At 44.5% G+C, this 21,649-nt stretch overlaps 1 protein-coding gene across 2 annotated transcripts in view; it reads left to right on the forward strand.

Moving 5' to 3' along the window:
* Positions 1-21,649, forward strand: part of CCDC83 (coiled-coil domain containing 83) — a 100,832-nt gene that overhangs the window by 69,725 nt on the left and 9,458 nt on the right. For both annotated transcript variants that reach the window (XM_089662402.1, XM_089662403.1), the window contains exons 5-9: positions 3,291-3,458; positions 7,389-7,480; positions 10,569-10,637; positions 16,438-16,559; positions 20,488-20,585. In XM_089662402.1, coding sequence (XP_089518528.1) covers positions 3,291-3,458; positions 7,389-7,480; positions 10,569-10,637; positions 16,438-16,559; positions 20,488-20,585 — 549 coding nt within the window. The remainder of the gene's footprint in view (positions 1-3,290; positions 3,459-7,388; positions 7,481-10,568; positions 10,638-16,437; positions 16,560-20,487; positions 20,586-21,649) is intronic.

A 21,649-nucleotide genomic window follows, 5' to 3' on the forward strand; every position in this document is an offset into this window, starting at 1 on the left:
CACTGACACCAATGATGGGGCACTATTCCTCCCACTGACACCAATGATGGGGAACTATTCCTCCCACTGATACCAATGATGGGACACTATTCCTCCCACTAACACCAATGATGGGGCACTATTCCTCCCACTGACACCAATGATGGGGCACTATTCCTCCCACTGACACCAATGATGGGGCACTATTTCATCCACTGACACCAATGATGGGGCACTATTCCTCCCACTGATACCAATGATGGGACACTATTCCTCCCACTGACACCAATGATGGTGCCCCATCATTAGTGTCAGTGTGTGAGGAATAGTGCCCCATCATTAGTCAGTGGGAGGAATAGTGCCCCATCGTTGGTATCAGTGGCGGGAAAAGTGCCCCATCATTGGTATCAGTGGAAGGAATAGTGCCCCATCGTTGGTATCAGTGGCGATAAAAGTGCCCCATCATTGGTATCAGTGGGGAGAATAGTTCCCCATCGTTGGTGTCAGTGGGGAGAATAGTGCCCCATCATTGGTATCAGTGGGAGGAATAGTGCCCCATCATTGGTGTCAGTGGGAGGAATAGTGCCCCATCATTGGTGTTAGTGGGGAGAATAGTGCCCCATCATTGGTATCAGTGGGAGGAATAGTGCCCCATCATTGGTGTCAGTGGGAGGAATAGCGCCCCATTATTGGTGTCAGTGGGAGGAATAGCGCCCCATCATTGGTATCAGTGGGAGGAATAGTGCCCCATCATTGGTGTCAGTGGGGGGGGGAATAGTGACCCATCTTTGGTGTCAGTGGGGGAGGAACAGTGCCTCATCGTTGGTGTCAGTGGGGGAGGAATAGTGCCCCATCATTGGTGTCATTGGGGAGGAGGAATAGTGTCCCATTGTTGGTGTCAGTGGGGGAGGATAGTGCCTCATCGTTGGTGTCAGTGGGGGAGGAACAGTGCCCCATCGTTAGTGTCAGTGGGGGGGGGGAGGAATAGTGCCAAGAGTGTCACAGCATGGTGCTGCTGCACACTTACTGGCCGCTCGGCTCTGCCTCCTCGCCGGTGATTGGTCGCCTGTGTACCTTTCCGGTGCTGGCGCCCAATCACCGGAGCTGAGCAGCCGTGCGACCATCGAGTGGCGAACTGAAAGAAGGAACAGCAGCACTTCCTGGACCGGATCGTCGTGGGACCGGGACTGGAGCCAGGTAAGGTACAGCAGCCCTCTGCCCGCACCTGTACTTAGTGTCCCTTCCGCCACCGCGCCGCCCCTCAAAAAAGTGCCGCCCTGATACCGGCTCGCCGTATACCGGCGTATAAGACGACCCCCGACTTTTCAGAAGATTTTCATGGGTTAAAAAGTCGTCTTATATGCCGGAAAATACGGTATATATTTTTTTTCTATTACTAGATAGATAGATAGATGATAGATAGATAGATAATATATATATATTTTCTACTGTATATATTTTTTTCTATTACTAGATAGATAGATAGATAGATAGATAGATAGATAGATAGATAGATAGATAGATGGACAGATAGATGATATAGATTATATATATTTTTTTTCTATTACTAGATAGATAGATAGATAATCTTTCAGTTGCATAGATTTAGATAGCTTTATTGTATGTGCTCAACTATAAATAGGTAACAGTATGATGGAGATGGGGATGCAGACAGAAGAGTCTCCTATGATGAGTGAGCTGCAGAATAAAGATAGATGCTAGCCCAATCACCAAAATCTCATCTAATCTTTAACATGTTAATGTAATTTTCAGTATTTTTATTTATTACAGGTACTTATATAGGACTGTCAAATCATGCAGTGTTTTTACATATACTCCAGCCTTGTGTAGGTCTACAATCTTGTCCCTGACATCCTTGGACAGCTCTTTGGTCTTTGCCATGGTGGAGAGTTTGGAATCTGATTGTTTGATTGCTCCTGTGGACAGGTGTCTTTTATACAGATAACAAAATGAGATTAGCAGAACTCCCTTTCAGGGACTGCTTCTAATCTGAGCTTGTTACCTGTATGAAAGACACCTGGTAGACAGAAATCCTTCTGAATGATAGGGGATCAAATACTTATTTCCCACATGAACATGCAAACCAGTGCATCATTTGTTTGACATGCATTTCTTTTGAATTTGCGGATTGTAGTTCTCGATGAACTAGCTCAGTTCTGTTGAGCACTCTAGATAGTTCATTGATGCTTCCTGTCATTGTATAACTGCCTGCCTGTAGGAGGTAGTGGCAGAGAGATAGCCTGAGAGTCTACAGGGACCCGAGATTCCCCCTGATCTGCTGATTGCGGGTTCAATGCTTCACAGCGGAGGTGTCAAACTCAATTTCATCATGGGCCGTATTGGCATTTTGGTTGCCCTTAAAGGGCTGGTTGAATCTGTAAGACTAGATGTCCAGGACACCCATCCCCTACATCAGATGTCAAAAGCCCCCCACCAGAAGAAGTCAAGAGTCCCCTTACATCGCAGTGCACCCCCCCTTGCCTTGTGCTGCTGCCAGGAAGAAGCTAGGGGCGGAGCTGGGAAGCAGAAAGTGCAGGGTCTGGAGGAGAACCAGAGGAGGGCTGGAGTCAGCTGCCAGAGTCTGCTGAATGCTGAGACCAGGGGACGCGGAGACGATGGGGTGCTGCGGCTGAACAGAGAGGTGTTCTGTCCTCCTCTCAGCTGACGACTACTGAGACGGGGGGGTGGGGAGGAGCTCTGTCCTCTTCTCTGCTGCCAACTGCTGATTCAAGATGGGGGGCAGAGATGAGAGGGGCACTGTAGCTTCAGGAGAGATACGAGGGCCACATGAAATGGCCTGGTAGGCCAAATTTGGCACTCAGGCCTTGTGTTTGACACATGTGCTTTAGAGGCTCCCAGTAAAAATAATAATAAATGCACATTTTTTTTTAAAGATGTGCATTTATTTATTTTTTTTTTACAGGTGACCCTATCCTAGCAAAGCAAAAAAACAGAGCAACCACAGTTTTCATTGTTTCCCAGTCTGAAGTGACTAAATAATTGAAATTTAAGTTGCTAAAGTCCTTTTCAACTGAAACAGCTGGATGATAATGTGCCGTGGACAGTTCCACTCCAAGAGTTCTTCTTACCTGAAATTAAAGGAAAAAAACAAAAAAAATCACTACAAAAATGCAGTGTTCATGACCAATTTAGTGGTCTCTCTCCAGTGCTGACCTTGTAGTGGAAATCCTTGTGCTGGGGTCCCGTGGGCAGCTCTGGCACGTGTCTCCACATGGAAAGGAAAGCATGACTGTATACTTTTCCTGTATTTTTCAATATTTGCTTTTCAGAGATCCGCAGAGAAATATTGCATCTGGAGAAGCAGATTACAGTGGCAAAGACAGAGAGGGATTATTGGCTGGAATATAAGAATGTGGGGAGTCCAGAGCATGCCAAACAGATTCATCTCCTGCAAGAGGAAATCAAGCATATGGCACAGAACTTCACAGACATAAATGGTCAGTCCCTCTAAGTTCAACTTAAAAATGTAATAATCACCTCCTCTGACACCACTGATTGCTCCAGCACTGATGAGAAGAATCTTCTGAATCTGACATTTATGGAAGTATTGGATTCCTGGCCTCCAAGTGCTCTGAGGTTCCTTCTACCAGCCCCTGCGTCACAACTGGTTTGTGTAGGGCAGTGGTTCTCAACTAATGGGCCGCAGCCTCCCCTCTCCCAGGCCTGTAGCCAGCTGCAGACCCCCTAACTTCCCACAGTGCCTTAGTGCCACCCAGTCTTACATAGTGGCCTACCTTGCTCCTCAACCTCCCACACTTCCCCCAGACCCCCTGAGAGCCCTCAGCCTCCACTGCTTACCCAGCCCTGCTCTCAATAACTTTGAGAAGCACTGTTGTAGAGGATGATGGAAGAAACCTCAGCACAGTTGTTTACATCAGCGTTTTTCAACCACTGTGCCGCGGCACACTAGTGTGCCGTGAGATATTGTCTGGTGTGCCGTGGGGAAAATTGCAATTTCATCCGTAACATGTGGCCTCGGCTCACAAATAGACCAATCATTAGAACAGCAATGGGCAAACTACGGCCCGGCGGACCTTTTCATCCGGCCCGCGGAGCGTGATACTGTCAGGATGATCTGTCCCCCTCGACGTATCTGCGCATGTGCTGGAGATCGCCGATCGGCTGCTAATGCCTGAAACTGGCACATGCGCAGATACGTCGAGGGGGACAGATCCTCATAGGTGACAGATTTTCATGCTACACCGGAACGGCGAGAGGAACGCGTGGAGCAAAGGTAAGTGAATTGACACAGGGGGGGCTTGGGGACTTAATATGGGGGATGAATTACTATGGGGGATGAATTACTATAGGGGGGATAAATTACTATAGGGGGGATAAATTACTATAGGGGGGATGAATTACTATAGGGGGGATGAATTACTATAGGGGGGATGAATTACTATATGGGGGATGATTTCTATTCAAGAGAATTACTTTATATATAGTCAATATAGGCACAGAGGTAAAATTTTTTAACATTTTCTAATGGTGGTGTGCCTCGTGATTTTTTTCATGAAAAAAGTGTGCCTTTGCACAAAAAAGGTTGAAAAACACTGGTTTACATAAATCTGACACTCCTGGAAGTGTCAGACTCAGAAAATTCGTCCATGGGCATCTTCTCCTCAATGCAGGAGAGGCAAGTATTAAAAGGTATCTCTAGACAAATATCTTTTTTTTTAATTTTGGACAGAGTGAGGAAGAGTCAGACCTTCTGTAAACATTTTATTGCTTTCTATGTCCCTACTGGAGAGATTCACCCCTCTATTTGTACTGGTGACCATTGTCACCAAAGCATAAAGACCCCAGAACAAGAGGTAGTGGGAAATCTTATATTGGAGACAACTGTCCAAGAAGGGAATTCCCCTCACTATGGGAGATTTCCACTAACTTTGTGTTGTGTCTGTGGGACAGGAAGTGAAGAGAAATTTCCCCAGTTGCACGCAGACCTGGTAGTAACCTGGTAGTGATTTTCACCTTTCATGATGTTATCCAAAACTAAAAAAAAGTTTTGGCTATACATACTGTATATATTGATCAGTCACAACTTTATGACTATTGACAGGTTAAGTGAATTACATTGATTATCTCATTACAATGACATTTGAAAGTCCATGGGGTATATTAGTCGACAAGTAAACATGTTGTCCCTGAAGTTGATGCATTGAAAGCAGAAAAAATGGGCATCCCACTTTGTAATCTATGGGGCTGCATAGCTGCAGACCGGTCAAGTTGCCCATTCTGACCCATGTCCACTGCAAAAAGCATCTACAATGTGCACCATGAGCATCAGAACTGGGCCACGTCACAATGGAGAAAGGTGGCCTGGTCTGATAAATCATGTACTTACCGGGGGAAGAGATGGCACCAGAATGCCGTATGGGAAGAAAGCAAACTGGCAGAGGCAGCGTGATGCTTTGGATAATAATCTGCTGGGAAACCTTGGGTCCTGCTATTCTTGTGGATGTTACTTCAACATGTAACACCTACCTAAACACTGTCAATGACCACGAACTACTCTCCTTGGAAACAGTATTCCCCAATTGCAGTGGCCTCTTTCAGCAGGATAATGCACCCTGCCACACTGCAAAAATGCTTCAAGCATGGTTTGAGGAACACAACAATGAGTCTGAGGTGTTGACTTGGCTTCCAAATTATGCAGATGCCAATCCAATTGAGCAACTTTGGGATGTGCTGGAAAAACAAGTCTGCTACTGATGGCTTGGTGCCAGGTACCACAGCATACTTTCAGAAATGAACCCATGCCTCAAAGGGTAAGGGCTGTTGTGCGCGCATAAGGGGAACCTGCTCAGTATTAGGTGGGTGGTCATGAAGTTATAGTTGATTAATGTACTTTAAACATCTTCCTTGTAGGAGCCGTGTTTTTTAAGTTTTTTATTTTAAGAGCAGCAGTAGACTGTACTTACATCCCTCCTCAAGCTGCCCAAAGAGCACTGATGTATGGCCTTCAGTAGCTACTAATCAGATCATTATGTTCATCTCAGTAGTCATACATGTATTCTTTTTTCTCAGAAAATCAGTGTATATACCCACCTTCCCCAATCCCCTGTGGGAGAACAGCAAATTGGTAGGGGCTGCTTTAAATGATGGGTGTTGCCAAGGCTGAAAACTGCAAAATGCAAGGGTGCAATGTTCAGGAATGAATAACACAGAGTGCAGGTCTCAGGAGTCCATATTATGCAGGACTCAGGAGTATGTATTCTACAGGGTGCAATATTCAGGAGTGCATATCACACAGGGCTCAGGAATGAGTAACGGACAGAGTGCAGGTCTCAGGAGTGCATATCATGCAGGACGTAGGCATGTGTATTCTACAGGGTGCAGTGTTCAGCAGTGCATATCACACAGGGCGCAGTGTTCAGGAGTGCATATCACACAGGGCTCAGGAATGAGTAACGGACAGAGTGCAGGTCTCAGGAGTGCATATTATGCAGGACTTAGGAGTGTGTATTCTACAGGGTGCAGTGTTCAGGAGTACATATCATGCAGGACTTAGGAGTGTGTATTCTACAGGGTGCAGTATTCAGGAGTACATATCATGTAGGACTCAGGAGTATGTATTCTACAGGGTGCAGTGTTCAGCAGTGCATATCACACAGGGTGCAGTATTCAGGAGTACATATCATGCAGGACTCAGCAGTGTGTATTCTACAGGATGCAGTATTCAGGAGTACATATGTAGGACTCAGGAGTGTGTATTCTACAGGGTGCAGTATTCAGGAGTACATATGTAGGACTCAGGAGTGTGTATTCTACAGGGTGCAGTATTCAGGAGTACATATGTAGGACTCAGGAGTGTGTATTCTACAGGGTGCAGTATTCAGGAGTGCACATCACACAGGGCACAGGTTTCAGGAATGAGTAACGGACAGAGTGCAGGTCTCGGGAGTGCATATCATGCAGGACTCAGGAGTATGTATTCTACAGGGTGCAGTGTTCAGGAGTGCATATCACACAGGGCGTAGTGTTCAGGAGTGCATATCATACAGGGTGCAGTGTTCAAGAGTGCATATCACACAGGGCGTAGTGTTCAGGAGTGCATATCACACAGGGCAGAGGGCTCAGGAATAAGTAATGCGCAGAGTGCAGGACTCAGGAGTGTGTATCCTACAGGGCGCAGTGTTCAGGAGTGCATATCGCACAGGACTCAGGATTGTGTATCACACAGGGCGCAGGGCTCAGGATTGTGTATCACACAGGGCGCAGGGCTCAAGAGTGGCTGCAATACCTAGGCCAGTGTACCAGCAAACCGTACCTGGAGGGAATCAAGTAATATACTTTTTTTTATTTCTTTCCATGCACTTAAAACCCCTTGTAGATTTGGCTGTTTTCTTCTCTTCTCCATCCAGAACATTTCAGAAGAAACTTGGAGATGACAAAAGAAAAGATAGACAAGGAAACAGAGAGGAAGATGGGTCTGACAAGAGAGATGGCCACACTGGTATGTATGGCGCTCCATTATAGTTGTTATAATCAGAGTCCCGGCTCTAAGAGGGCACCAGAGTAACAAGACTTTCCCACCCCCTCCCGCTTCACACATTCCTATTGGCCAATGTGGCAGCCCATCCTAATAGTGGATGATTAGATATATAAGGGTTGGTAAGCTCCAACATTACCTAGAAGTGTCAAAAGTTCGTCTGTACAGAACAGCCTCACATTTGGCCATAGCGAAAGTGAATGGTAGCTGCTGGTATGTTCATGCAGTTTATACCTGTTTATACCTGTTGTGAAGGGTATCAATCAACAGGAAAACTGATGGAGGAGTAGCATCAGTCTTGACCATTTCTAGGAAATCAGGACATGCATATAAATTCATTTGTGTGGGAGTACAGAGAACTTTAGTTTGAAACAGGTGAAATAATACAAATTGAGGCACTGGACTAAACCTTCTGTACTATCAATTTCATATAAAAATTGATGGTAGCTCTTACCAACTTAAACCTCGACCACTTGGAAAACACAACATGGGGGGGATGATTCCACTGCATGGGAACCCCTCACCTTGAAAATGATCAGCTCAAAAATCCATATATCTTTATTTCTGACAGTATAATGACAACCAGTAAACATGCAGTAACCAACGCGTTTCTGTGGTCAAAAAATCTCCCTTCATCAGGGCTTGGGCTAAGGTTGCTGGAGTTTCTCTATGGACTTTGGTGAAATCTCCTCAATATTACCTTAATGTAGAATTCTGGTCAAAACCTAACTTCTAAAAATGCTCCATCCTCCCTCCTAATATCCTTCTGGCTAATCTTTGTAAGAAAGATCTGTTGTAAGCAGGGGCGTACTGACAACTCATGGGGCCCCCGGGCAATAGGGGATCATGGGGCCCCTGTGTCCTTGCCCACACTCAAAGCACACCCAAAAAAGCCAATAAAGAGGTACCAGGGGCATTTCATGGGGCCCCCTACTGACCCCGGGCCCTCGGGCAGTGCCTGAGTGCTCGAATGGTCAGTCCGCCCCTGGTTATAAGAAAGATACCTATTTTCAGGTCGCTCTGGTCCAGTCAGGTGATTCGGTTCCTTCAACTGGCGCTGACTGACACTGAAAGATCATGTATACTCTTATCAGCTTTGACTGCATGAATACATTTGAGACATGGTACATATACAGCCTCAATTTTTTTAAGAAAAAAAAAGATCTTTAATCATTTTAAAGCCATCCTTGTGCTTAAGTTAAGTGACTTTGCCTAGGCTGAGGTGAAGTCATCAGTCTTCTGCAGGCAAGAAGAAACATTCCCTCTCTGTTAGGGTCCCTCAAGGCTCTGTCCTCGGGCCCCTTCTCTTCTCCATCTACACCTCCTCCCTTGGCCAACTCATACACTCTCACGGCTTCAACTACCACCTCTATGCCGACGACACACAAATCTATCTCTCAACCCCCCACCTCACCCCCTTGGTCTCTGCCCGAATCACACACCTACTGAGCGACATATCAGACTGGATGTCGCTCCACTTCCTTAAACTGAACCTCTCCAAAACCGAGTTTCTTGTCTTTCCCCCAGCCCGGACACCACCCCCCATTGACTTCTCCATCACATCCAACAATGCCAATATCAAACCCGCCCCGCAGGCCAGAGTACTGGGTGTCATTCTGGACTCCAACCTATCCTTCCAGCCCCAAGTCCAATCTTTAACTAACTTGTGCAGACTCCACCTCTGCAACATCGCCAAACTCTGCACGTTCCTAACCCCAGAAACCACTAAACAGCTCATCCACTCCCTCATCATATCACGACTCGACTACTGCAACTCCCTCCTCACTGGCCTGCCTCGCCGCTGGCTATCCCCGCTTCAGTCCATCCTGAATATGGCTGCCAGACTCATTCACCTTTCCAACCGCTCCGTTTCCGCCACCCCCCTCTGCCGATCCCTCCACTGGCTTCCGATTGCGCAACGGATCAAATTCAAAATCCTAACACTGACGTACAAAGCCGCCCACCATACTGCCCCGAACTACATCACTGACCTAATATCCAAGTACCGCCCAACACGCACACTCCGCTCCTCACAAGACCTCCTTCTCTCTAGTTCCCTGGTCTCCTCCCATGCCCGCCTCCAGGACTTCTCCAGGGTGTCACCCATCCTCTGGAACTCCCTGCCCCAACCCATCAGATTATCACCTACTCTCCTCTTTTTTAGGCGCACCCTGAAAACCCACCTCTTCAGGGAAGCCTACCCCACCCCCTGCTAACTTGACCGACCTCCTCCACTCCTCCTACCACTCCATCCCCCACAACTATCTCCTCCTGTACCACTATCCCCTCCCTCCTAGATTGTAAGCTCGAAAGAGCAGGGCCCTCAATCCCCTCATGTTTTGCATTGTATTGGTATTGTTCTGTCACATGTTCTGTCCCCCTTTGTAATGTACAGCGCTGAGCGAACTATTGGCGCTTTATAAAAACTGTATAATAATATAATAATTTCCTCAGTCTTCTCTCCCCCAGGGATCAGACTGCAACTTTGTAACTTTGTAGGCAGTCTAATGCTGTCCTTACACAGTTGGAAAATCGTTCAAAAAAGGGTTTTACGCACTTGATCATTCGACTTTAGAAATGTCAGGGGGCTAATTTCGCTTAGCGAAATGCAAAATTGGATGGCAAAAAAAAAAGAACTGTCATGTCAGATTTTTGGAGCCTAAACAATTGATTTCCTAAACATTAATAGTGGAATTGATCAAAAAACGTTTGAAAAAATCTACAGCAAAATGTAGCCCTGGAAGTACAAGAAATGAAAAGAAAAATCTTTCTATAAATACAGTTGGCGAGTAGGAGGGTTCATATAGCTCAAAAAATCTTTACATCACTTCCACCGATCAACGAAAAATGTATAATTTACGTTGTTAACGATTGATAATATGCCGACAATTGAGCAAAATACTTCGATACGATGACGGCATTAACGCACGTATGTTTGACTCCAATCCAATCATTTTTTTTCAAAAACAGTTTTCTAACCATGTATGGCCAGCATTTAAGTATCATGGTCATAGAACAGAAAATAAAAGTATTTCTTATAATATTTTCCTAGGACGCAGTGAAGCATATTGACCAGGAAAGCCAGAAAGAAATCCAAGAGAATGAGTGGATGAAGAAAGAGGTAACTAGGGGCTTACTGCATGAAATCATATGTGTCCAAAATGGTCTTTTTCAGTTGTGGCACCCTTCAGCAATATGCAAAATCTTGAGGCACCCCCAGTGTAAAATGTAAAAAACAAAAATAGTATTTATCAATGGGAAACCTGACTCTTGAACAATGCACTCAACCACCTTGAAATTAACTTCAAATCAGAAGCCCCCCTTTCACATCAGTTTCCCCCAGTAACACCAGAGTTCCCCAATCACATCAGAAGCCTCCCTTCCTACCAGAGGCCCCCTGATATATCAAAGTCCTCCCATCACATCAGAAGCCCCCTCCTTTCTATCAGAGTTCCCCCTATACATCAAAGGCTGTCCTATAAATGAGAGTCCTCCCATCATAGAGTCCCCTCTTCCTATCAGAGCCTTAGCTCCAGCAGCATGGGCTGGAGGCATAGCAGGTCTGAGCAGTGGTGAACTTTTGTCCTCTCCTGAATGCTGGGGGGGATCTGCATGCCACCTTACCAGGACCAATGCCATACACCATGAGTTCTGCCCTAGATATTTATTGGTTGCTATGGTGCTGGTGGTCGGCCCGCCTGCACCTTGGCAATGCATGACACTGATTCTGGGCAAATTACATCCTATATTCATGGCACCATGGGGGTGCGCAAACACCGCCCCAGCTGAAAAATGTTGATATAGTTAATTGGTGCCCAGTCCATGACTTGTAACACATAAACCTCCAACCCCTCTTCTAACTCAGTCTGATCTTTTAATGAATTATATCATATGTTTATATTACAAAAAGACACCAAGTCAAGCAGTTATCTAATATATACATACACTCACCAGCCACTTTATTAGGTCCATCTGTTCCATTGTTTGGTAACACAAATAGCTAATCAGCCAATCACATGGCAGCAACTCAATGCATTTAGGCATGTAGATGTGGTGAAGACGACTTGCTGAAGTTCAAACTGAGCATCAGAATGGGGAAGAAAGGGGTTTTAAGTGACTTTAAACGTGGCAGATGGACTGCTCTGAGTATTTCAAAAACTGATCTACTGGGATTTTCACACACAATCATCTAAAGGATCTACAAAGAATGCTGTGAAAAAGAGAAAGTATCCAGTTGTGTGGACAAAAATGCCTTGTTGAGGTCAGAGGAGAATGAGTAGACTGGTTCAAGATGAGAGAAAGGCAACAGTAACTGATGTCAATATGAACCAAAATCTCTGAGGAATGTTTCCAACACCTTGTTGAATCTATTCCACGAAGAATTAAGGCATTTTTCTGAAGGCAAAAGGGGGCCCATCCCGGTACTAGCAAGGTGTCCCTAATAATGTGGCTGGTGAGTGTATATTCTAAGTACTTGGGGCCACTCAGGGGTCCTTCATTCGCAGTGTGCTGACAAGTAACAGGAGGAGAGAGCAGACAGGTGACCTCATCAATCTGTTGCTGCTCCTGACCTGCATCAGAGAAAGGTCAGGTCTAGATCGCTGGCTGTGGTAGGGGGCTGTGTAAGTCGCAGGTTGGAATGGACAGCATTAGGCTTCAGTCACACGGCAGTAAAAATACACATATACAAATTATATATCTGAACACAGCTAGGGCCCTTTCACACGGGCATTCCATATGTCTGTTTTTCATCTGTCCGTTTATGGATGAAAAACAGACAACAATGTATGTCTATGGGCTAGCGGATGATTATCCGTTATCATCCGTTGACATCTGCTTCTGTTAACATCTGTTTTTTGAAATGGAACAAAGCCCTATGGCCCCATTCACATGAGTGTTCCGTGTTTTTTTCATCAGCTCAGTCACGTTTAAAAAAAAAAACAAAAAAAAAACATACCAGTTTTTTGTCAGTTTCTTATCAGTTTTTTACATCCTTTACCGATGTAAAAACGGACTGTATGTCCGTTTACATCTGTTTTTGCCTGTTCTATTTTTTTTAATGAAAGAAAAAAAGGGCTTTCTTCTGTGCAAAAAAATGGATGTTAACCAGTTGCCCTCCAGAAGATTTAACCTCCTTCATGACCAGGCTATTTTTTTGCAATACAGCACTGCATTACTTTAACTGACAATTGCGCAGTCATGCAATGCTGCACCTAAATTAAATGTATGTCCTTTTTTCCCACAAATGGAGCTTTCTTTTGGTGGTATTTGATGTCCTGTGCGTTTTTTTTTTGCGCTATAACCAAAAGAAGGCCGACAATTTTGAAAAAAACAAAACAATATTTTTGACTTTTTGCTATTAACCTCCTTAGCGGTATTCCCGAGTGTAGCTCGGGGTAACATTTCAGTACCACAAACGGTAACCCCGAGCTACACTCGGGCTTACCATGCGGCACTGCTCCGGCATGTGTTCTTCACTTACCTTACCCTGCGCTCCCACGATGTGTCCCCTGCAGCGTCCCCGGCCATCTCCTCCGGCCGATGCCGGCATCCGGCTTCTGTGTCCTGTCCCTGTGACGTCGTGACGTACGGGCGCCGCAGGCGGCGGGAAATTTAAAAATTTTAAAAAATGTCATTTTTTTTTTTTTAAATTTTACATAGTAAAACATTGCTGTCTCAACCAATTTCACATACATTTTGTCCTGAGTGCTTTGTCCGGCGCCCTGCCTGCATTTTGTCTGTTCTTTCTGCCTGGAAACTGAGAAACGTCCATGGCGTCCAAAAAGTGTCCCTTTAGGTCAAAAGCGGTTTAGATCAGCTAGAGAACAGCGATAGTAAATCAGAACCACTTGCAGAATTGAGTGATAATGATTCGTGGGGGAAATTCGTCATCAGACACTGAAAACGATTCTGCGACTGAGCTCAGCAATGTGCGAACTTGGCGCTATATTTCAAATTTCAGTGTTTTTGGTTTGATTATATTATTGAATTAAATTTTTTATTATTTTTATATTATTTTTGTGATTATTTATTAAATTATAATTTATGATTTTGTGTTTCAAATTTTATCATACCCGGGATGTTTACTAGACTCTTGTTCGGACAGATTTCAGTGAGTTTTTCCTAAAAATTACAGCCTACAATTAAAAAAATACATATTTCCATGCAAAAAAATGGTACCGCTTTCAGCACCAAAAATCTGAAATAATCATACCGCCAGGGAGGTTAAACATGTCCAGTCAAAAAACGTAAAAAATCTAATTTCGACATAAATTTAGGCCAAAATGTATTTTGCGACCTGCTAAAAAAAAAATTCCAACACGTGTAAATTAATTGGTTTATGTGAAAGTTATAGCATTTACAAATGGCGGTATATATACTGTGACAGTTTGGTGATCAGTCACCCAGGATTCTCAACAAGGCAGGTTGAGGGGCTCCAGGGTAAATGTTTGATACGGAGGAAAGTGGCTTTTCACTCTCCTGTGTTTGTAAGGTCTGTTTTGGGATCTGGAGCTTGGAGATTTCAAAGAGATCTGGGAGGGATGAAATCTCCAATCCTGGGACCAGGTGTTGGAATAGGCCAGGAGACTGATTGCACAGGTGTGTGCAGGCCTTTAGATAGAGTCAGGACCAGAGTTCTGGGCTCCACCCCGGCAGCTAGGAGTCAGCAGGGCTCCACCCCGGCACATAGGAGTCAGGTGGGCTTCACCTAGGAGAGGTGGAAGCCAAAAAGCAGCAAGGGGCTGCTAGAGACTAGCTGTGTGCTAGTGGCGTGCAAGAGCTGTGTCTTGAAGAAGTCTGCAGGAGACAGACATCAAGTTGAGTATAAGCCAGGAGGCTGAATCGGTGTTTTGTGTGATGGTGGATACCCCTGCGTGGGAACCTCTTATGTTTTGAACTTTTGTTTAAATAAAAGTGGGCTAAAAAGGCCCTGAAAAGAAAGCGAGTTGCTGTGTGCTTTGAAGAAGCTCTACCATTAAAGAAGCGAGTTCCCACAATACACTGGGATTTTTATTTATTTTTTATACTAGTAATGGTGGCGATCAGCAACTTATAGCGGGACTGCGGCGGGCATTCTGACACTGGGGGGAACTAACTGCCACTGACATCCCCAGTGACACCAATACAGTGATCAGTGCTAATAAAAAGCCCTGACACTGTACTAATGGCACTGGGCAGGAAGGGGTTAACATCTGGGGCGATCAAAGAGTTAACTGTGTGTTCTGTGTATTTTACTGTGTGTTGTGCTTTACTATGCAAGCACACTGCTTTGTTTGGCTCTGCTATGCAGAGCCATACAAAGCAGCGTGCTGGAGCTGACAGCTGAGAGATCTGTATTGTTTACATACAGACCGCTCCCCTGTCAGTGATACTTGGTGATCACTGGGTGCCAGCGGAGAATCACCGGCCAGGACCCGGTGATCGACAGGTGAAGCAGCCAATGGTGGCACGGGTAGGGCGTGTGCGTGCCTCCTACCCAAGAACACACAATCACGTATATATAAGTGATTTTTCGCGGCCCTGCTGCCCTGTAGCAGTAGTTCTGCTATAGAGCGGTCAGGAAGTGGCTAATAGATGCAGATATTAACAGATGTAAACAGATGATAACCCGCTTACATCTGCTAGTCTATAGAAATACATGGGTATGGACAGATGAAAAATGGACATACGGAACGCCTGTGTGGAAAGGGCCTATTTTTGTTCCGTAAAAAAAATGGAACAGACAAAAAAACAGATGTAAATGGGCATACGGTCTGTTTTTGCATCCCTTTTTCATTGGTAAAGGATGTAAACAACTGATGAGAAACTGATGTAAACTGATCCGTTTTTTCTTTGAAAAAACGTGACTGAACTGATGAAACAAATGGAACACCCGTGCGAAAGGGGCCTTACATTGTTTTCAGTGGAGTCATTCACACAGGTGAGTAAACTTGAGCTGCTTTCAGAACACAGAATCCAAACATGTGATTTACACGCTTGCTCATGTATATGCATTTGTACACGCCTAAATTAGCTATAAACAAAGGGGAATATAAATTATCATCATAACAAGTTATGTACACCTACCTGTACTTGGCTTGGTATCAAGAGATCCCCGAACTTTCCACTTCTTAATAGGTGATTTAACAGTACTGATTGGCATATTCAAGGCTTTGGACATCTTTTTATTTCCATCTTTATAAAATTCCTTGTTACGCAGGACTTTTGACTGTTCTTTTCTGCTCCCCATGGCTCAGTATCTAGCCTAGTCAGTGCTTCAATGTAAGAGCTAACAAACTCATCGACTATTTATACACTGACACTAATTGCAATTTAAAAAGCCACAGATGTGGGGCATTAACCTCTAATTGGCATTGTAACCCGTGTGTGTCACCTTGTGTGTCTGTACCAAGGACAAACATTCCAGGGGGCGGAGACTTCTTATGCTGGCCATTTGGGTGATTTCTGTTATTATGACTTAAAAAGGAGCCAAACAACTATTTGATAATAAATGGCTTCATATGATCATCATCCTTCAATAAAAGAGCATTTTTTGGCATGATCAGTCATATTTTCAATATCAATGCTAGAATTTCACAATTTCTGCCAGGGGATGCAAACTTTTGAGCACAACTGTATACGTCTTTATGCATCTATACACAAGTGTTTTACTGATCATTACGCAGGAACTTTTCTCCCAGAAAACACGTGTAATAACATCGGTAACATTTTTACAACTGAATGAAGCCTTACAAATCCTTTGCAGGGTAAAGTAGACCTGTTATATGTATTTCATCTAAGTAATTAGCTGTTTTCCTGGAGTTCAGCTTTAAGGGGTGAAGGTCTTCAATCATCGTTAAAACTTGTTCTCCTTAAAAGGTTTTCCATTTAGGACTCTGTGTCCTAAACGTTTTTTTATTCGCATTTCTCATCCTCTCCAGGTTGCAATTTACAGTAAAGACATTCAGGATCTGGAGAAGACTGTTTATAAGACGGAGCAAGAAAATTTGCAATTAATAAGTCATCTTTTCAATTGCCGGCTTCAGGATCTAAAAATATCCAGGTACACTCTTAAGTGCACATGCGGGGTAATAAATGTTCTTCAAGCTTTTAATGCAGGAGGGATTAACCCCTTAGAGGAACGAGGGTTTCCCAGCATAGAGAAGCTTCTGGATCACACAACTGCCAACATCGAGCATGAAAAAAAATTGGCTTTTGGATTGCATTGTGTGTAATGATCTGAAGGGGTCCCCATCTCACAGCCAACTGTTAACAACAGCAGGAGCCCTGTTCTGGGTGGACTGTAGACAAAACATACTCGTTTCCAGGAGACAGGCCAGGGACCGTTTAATTTTTGTTGTCCTCAAAGGTCCAAAGACCTGGAAGGTTTGGATAGTCCTTTACATGGAGGGGTCCCATGCAGACCTAAGCAGCTCCTTCAAATTGGACCATGACTGAATTGACCCTTGGATTTTTATTGCTTTCTTTGTCCCTATTAGGAGGAGACTTCCCCTTTCTGTCATGTCAGGAAGTGATGGGAAATCTCTCCAAGATGGACACAAAGTCTAGGTTCACACCTTTGTAGGTTGTGTTTGAGGCATTTCTGCATTGCGTTTTTGCACTTGCGCTTTTGCTGCATTTTGTGTTTTTTTTCTATTTTTTTCTTGTTGCTAGACAGATTTTAAACGCAACACGCGGCAAAAAAGCATCACAAATGCAATACATGCTTTTCTGCAGCGTTCCCATTGAAGTATATAGAACCAAAAACACAATGTTTTGCATTCAATAAAGTCCCTGACCCTTTCCAAAAAATGCACCGGGTGAAAACGCGGAGATGTGAGCATGTCCCATAGGAAATCATTTTAAATGGACTGTACTGCGTTTCTGCAAAATGCAAAACACTGCAGTAGGTGTGTGTAACAGAACCGGACCCCGACTGCACTTGGGTATTTCCATTATACTGCAGCTTCCCTGTCTGAACACAAACCCCCGGACACCACCCGCTGATTATGCAGGAAATAGACAGCACCAGACTCTTCTTAAGACAGGAAGTCAACTCTTTTATTTTTACATAAAACACAAGATATATACACAGGGCGGGGAAACACAACCAGGAACAGGAAACACATCATCAGCCCACCCCATCAGTGGGAAGGGCTACAGGAAACACATAAGCCCGCCCCATCAATGGGAAGGGCTACAGGAAACTCATCATTAGCCCGCCCCATGAATGGGAAGGGCTACAGGAAACACATCATCGGCCTGCCCCATCCCTGGGAAGGGCTACAGGAACCCCCCCAACCAAGACACAGAACAATGGGATGCAGCACATGGCAGATAACAATGGACAACCACCTGCAGTGAACAAAGGACAATCCCCACACCAATACACAATATACATTCCCATTCACACCCTGTACCCCTTAACAGGCACAGGGTGAGTTAAAGGAATTTGGGAAGATGATACAGGGGTCCCCCCACCCCCAAAAGTCACTCCCGTCACAGTGTGAACCTAGGGAAAAACATTTTTTATTCGAAGTGGGGCAGGAATGCAACTTTTGACTTTATTTCTTTTTATGGCTGTCTGTTTCTTCTTCTCCTTGTGTAGCCACCATCCATGCATTTCCTGTATGGACAGGAAGTAAGTAAAAACCTCACTATTGGAGGGTCACAGAAAATTAAAAAAAATAAATCTACCCCACTCTGTCCAAGAATAAAATTGGGCTGGAGTTGGGCATTGGGGTGTGTTTGCACTGGTGGTGGTGTTCAACACCCCTCTGAAAACCGATCCAGAGATGATCACTTTTCAGAGGCATTGAACAGGCGGGTCAGAGGTGATATATTGCCTCCTCACCACCTGCTTCAAGCCCTGAAAGGCCTCAGCACTGTACAGCTATATCACATGTGGTTTTTGGGTGGTTGTGGCATGGCCCTTTTCACTTGAATAGTGTCGATGGAACGCAACCTGTGGTTGAATTTATGCCAAGCCACAGCACACAGGTGGGGACAAGGCCCAAAACTGCAGCTCAGTCAGTCTTTTATATTGGTCCCCGGTAGCCCATGTAAATGAGGCATTAAGGACAATGGAAGTCTGTATATTTATCAGTATGTTGTTTGATGTATGTACAGTATGTGTGAGAATACATTGTATGTATACATGAATACATGTCTATTGGTGTGGTTGTACATAATCGTATTTATATACATTTGTATGTCAGTATATAGAATTGGTTCTGTGATCTCATCAGTTGCCATTTTGCTTCTCTCTTTAAAATGAGCCTTTATATGAGATAGTTCTCACCACTGTCTCATCAAAATCATCAAGTTTTCAACCGGCTTCTTTTTTTAGATCTCTCATTCATTAAGTTGCTAGGAGTCGAACTTGAGTTGATGGCACTTAGAAGTGGAACTACACTGTACCTGAGCACCACAAACCAGAAGCGCTATTTACTTTTAATATTCAAACTCCCCCATCCATCCATGTTTCCATGCTTTATTTTGCTGAGAAATCACAGCACAGCCTAGCATTTCTAGTTGTGGCCATCTTGAGTAAGGGCAGATGATTCATGTAGCATTTACTTCCTGGGATCCATTTGCCCTTAGCTCAGGCAAGCAGGCAGGAGGTTGTGCTTGGCTGAAAAAAAAAAAACCCTCCTCCCCTCCTGAAGACTCATGGGATGTATGACATCATTGCCTAGGCCTGGAAACCAGGAAGTAACTGAAGAAATGTAAGAAAACAATTTAAAACGTGTAAATATTATATACTTTGATATCTGTTTACTAATGCTGACAGCAAAAGGATTAAAAATAGTCCATGTTGATTGAGAGAGTGAAGTTTTACTTTAGTAGAACATGGGATACGGTTCATTTATCCACAGGGTTGCCCTTTGCCCTGTACATGGGTCTAGAGCACCCAGATCTGTGTAGAACAGGGATGTCAAACTGGCGGCCCTCCAGCTGTTGCGAAACAAGTCCCACCACGCCTTTACCTTTGGGAGTCATGCTTGTAACTGTCAATCTTGCAATGCCTCATGGGACTTGTAGTTTGGCAACAGCTGGAGGGCCGCCAGTTTGACACCCATGGTGCAGAATAAGGAATTCCTCACAAATGATCACAAACTCGTGCAGACTCCACCTCCGCAACGTCGCCAAAATCCGCACGTTCCTAACCCCAGAAACCACTAAACAGCTCATCCACTCCCTCATCATATCACGACTCGACTACTGCAACTCCCTCCTCACTGGCCTGCCTCGCCGCTGGCTATCCCCGCTTCAGTCCATCCTGAATACGGCTGCCAGACTCATTCACCTTTCCAACCGCTCCGTTTCCGCCACCCCCCTCTGCCAATCCCTCCACTGGCTTCCGATTGCGCAACGGATCAAATTCAAAATCCTAATGCTGACGTACAAAGCTGTTCACCATACTGCCCCGAACTACATCACTGACCTAATATCCAAGTACCGCCCAGCACGCACACTCCGCTCCTCACAAGACCTTCTTCTCTCTAGTTCCCTGGTCTCCTCCTCCCATGCCCGCCTCCAGGGTGTTACCCATCCTCTGGAACTCCCTGCCCCAACCCATCAGATTATCACCTACTCTCCTCTCCTTTAGGCGCACCCTGAAAACCCACCTCTTCAGGGAAGACTACCCCACCCCCTGCTAACTTGTCGACCTCCTCCACTCTTCCTACCACTCCATCCCCCACAGCTATCTCCTCCTGTACCACTATCCCCTCCCTCCTAGATTGTAAGCTCGAAAGAGCAGGGCCCTCAATCCCCTCATGTTTTGCATTGTATTGGTACTGTTCTGTCACATGTTCTGTCCCCCATTGTAATGTACAGCGCTGAGCGAACTATTGGCGCTTTATAAATTCTGTATAATAATAATGATTAGTGAGAAGTGTTAATAATCCAGATGTGGAATTTTTCTAAATAAAAGTTGGCTGGGGATCCCAGAACACAGCTTCTACCCCCTTCTCCTTCTCTTCCAGGAATGCCTTCCTAACGCAGGTGGTTGGCCTGGATCCACCAGAAGTTCTAGAGAACAGGTTGGTCAAACAGGATCTGGACATAACCTCTGATGATGAAGGTTTGTCATAGATGTAGATTGTCAGTAAAGTGTATGTAAATCCTAACAATAGACCAAAAGGAGGCAAAAAAGAAAAGGCTGTTAAAATTATCATTGACATCATTTTATGTTTGAGAAGTGCAAAAGCAAAAAAAAAAAGCAAACCTGCTGCTCTTGTAAGAAATCGATAGCCACCTTTTGTTGTCTGTGTTATTCTCAAGAAATTCTAGCAGTTCTTGCACTTGTAGTGCTACTCCCGTAAGAGCTGCAGGAATACTGTCCAGGTCCTCCCCAAATATTTTGCTCCACAGCCAGACATATAGGCTCACTCACACATTTCTTCACTAACGGGTCTAGTGGTAGTGTTTTTATTTTTGGAGAACTAGGATATGGATGGGGGAATTAGGTGGGATTCTCCAAATTCAAAACCAGTTAAGGACTTTATAATTCATTTTTAATATTCAAAACAAAGTCCCCCATCCATCCTTATCCCCATGCTTTATTTTGCTGAGAAATCATTTTGAAAAGCACCCCTTGGCATTTCTGGTAGTGGCCATCTTGAGTAAGGGCAGATGATTCATGTAGCAGTTCCTTCCTGGAATTCATCTTTCCTCAGCTCTTAGGCATTGGCTGAGCTGAGAACCCTCCCTTCCTTCCTGAAGACTCCTGGGATGTGTGACATCATGGAAAGCAGAAGGTAAATGAAGGAAGGCAAAAAAAAAAAAAAGATAAAACAATTAAATGATATACTTTCCGATCTGTTTACTAATGCTAGCAGCACAAGGATTAGAAATAGTCCATAGTAATTGAGAGATTGAAGTTGCACTTTAAGTGTTCTCGAAGATAAGTTATGACAAAGTTCATGCTTGAATCAAACATTAGACTTCCACTTTATTGCAACAGTAGTAGCAAGCATGAGTAGAGTCCTTTGAAATGGAGAATTACATGGACAAAGCTCTTTGGGACACCAGCCAGTGGTTCCCTTTTTGCTATACCTGCGGATGACTCTCTAGTGTAAGAGTTGGATGAAGTAGCACAGTGTCTAAGATCCTTCAAGGCCCACCATACTCACAAGGCCCAAGAGC

The sequence above is a fragment of the Staurois parvus genome, unplaced genomic scaffold, assembly GCF_062004578.1.
Source record: "Staurois parvus isolate SC_StPar_1 unplaced genomic scaffold, SC_StPar_1.0 ptg001468l, whole genome shotgun sequence".
NCBI lineage: Eukaryota > Metazoa > Chordata > Amphibia > Anura > Ranidae > Staurois > Staurois parvus.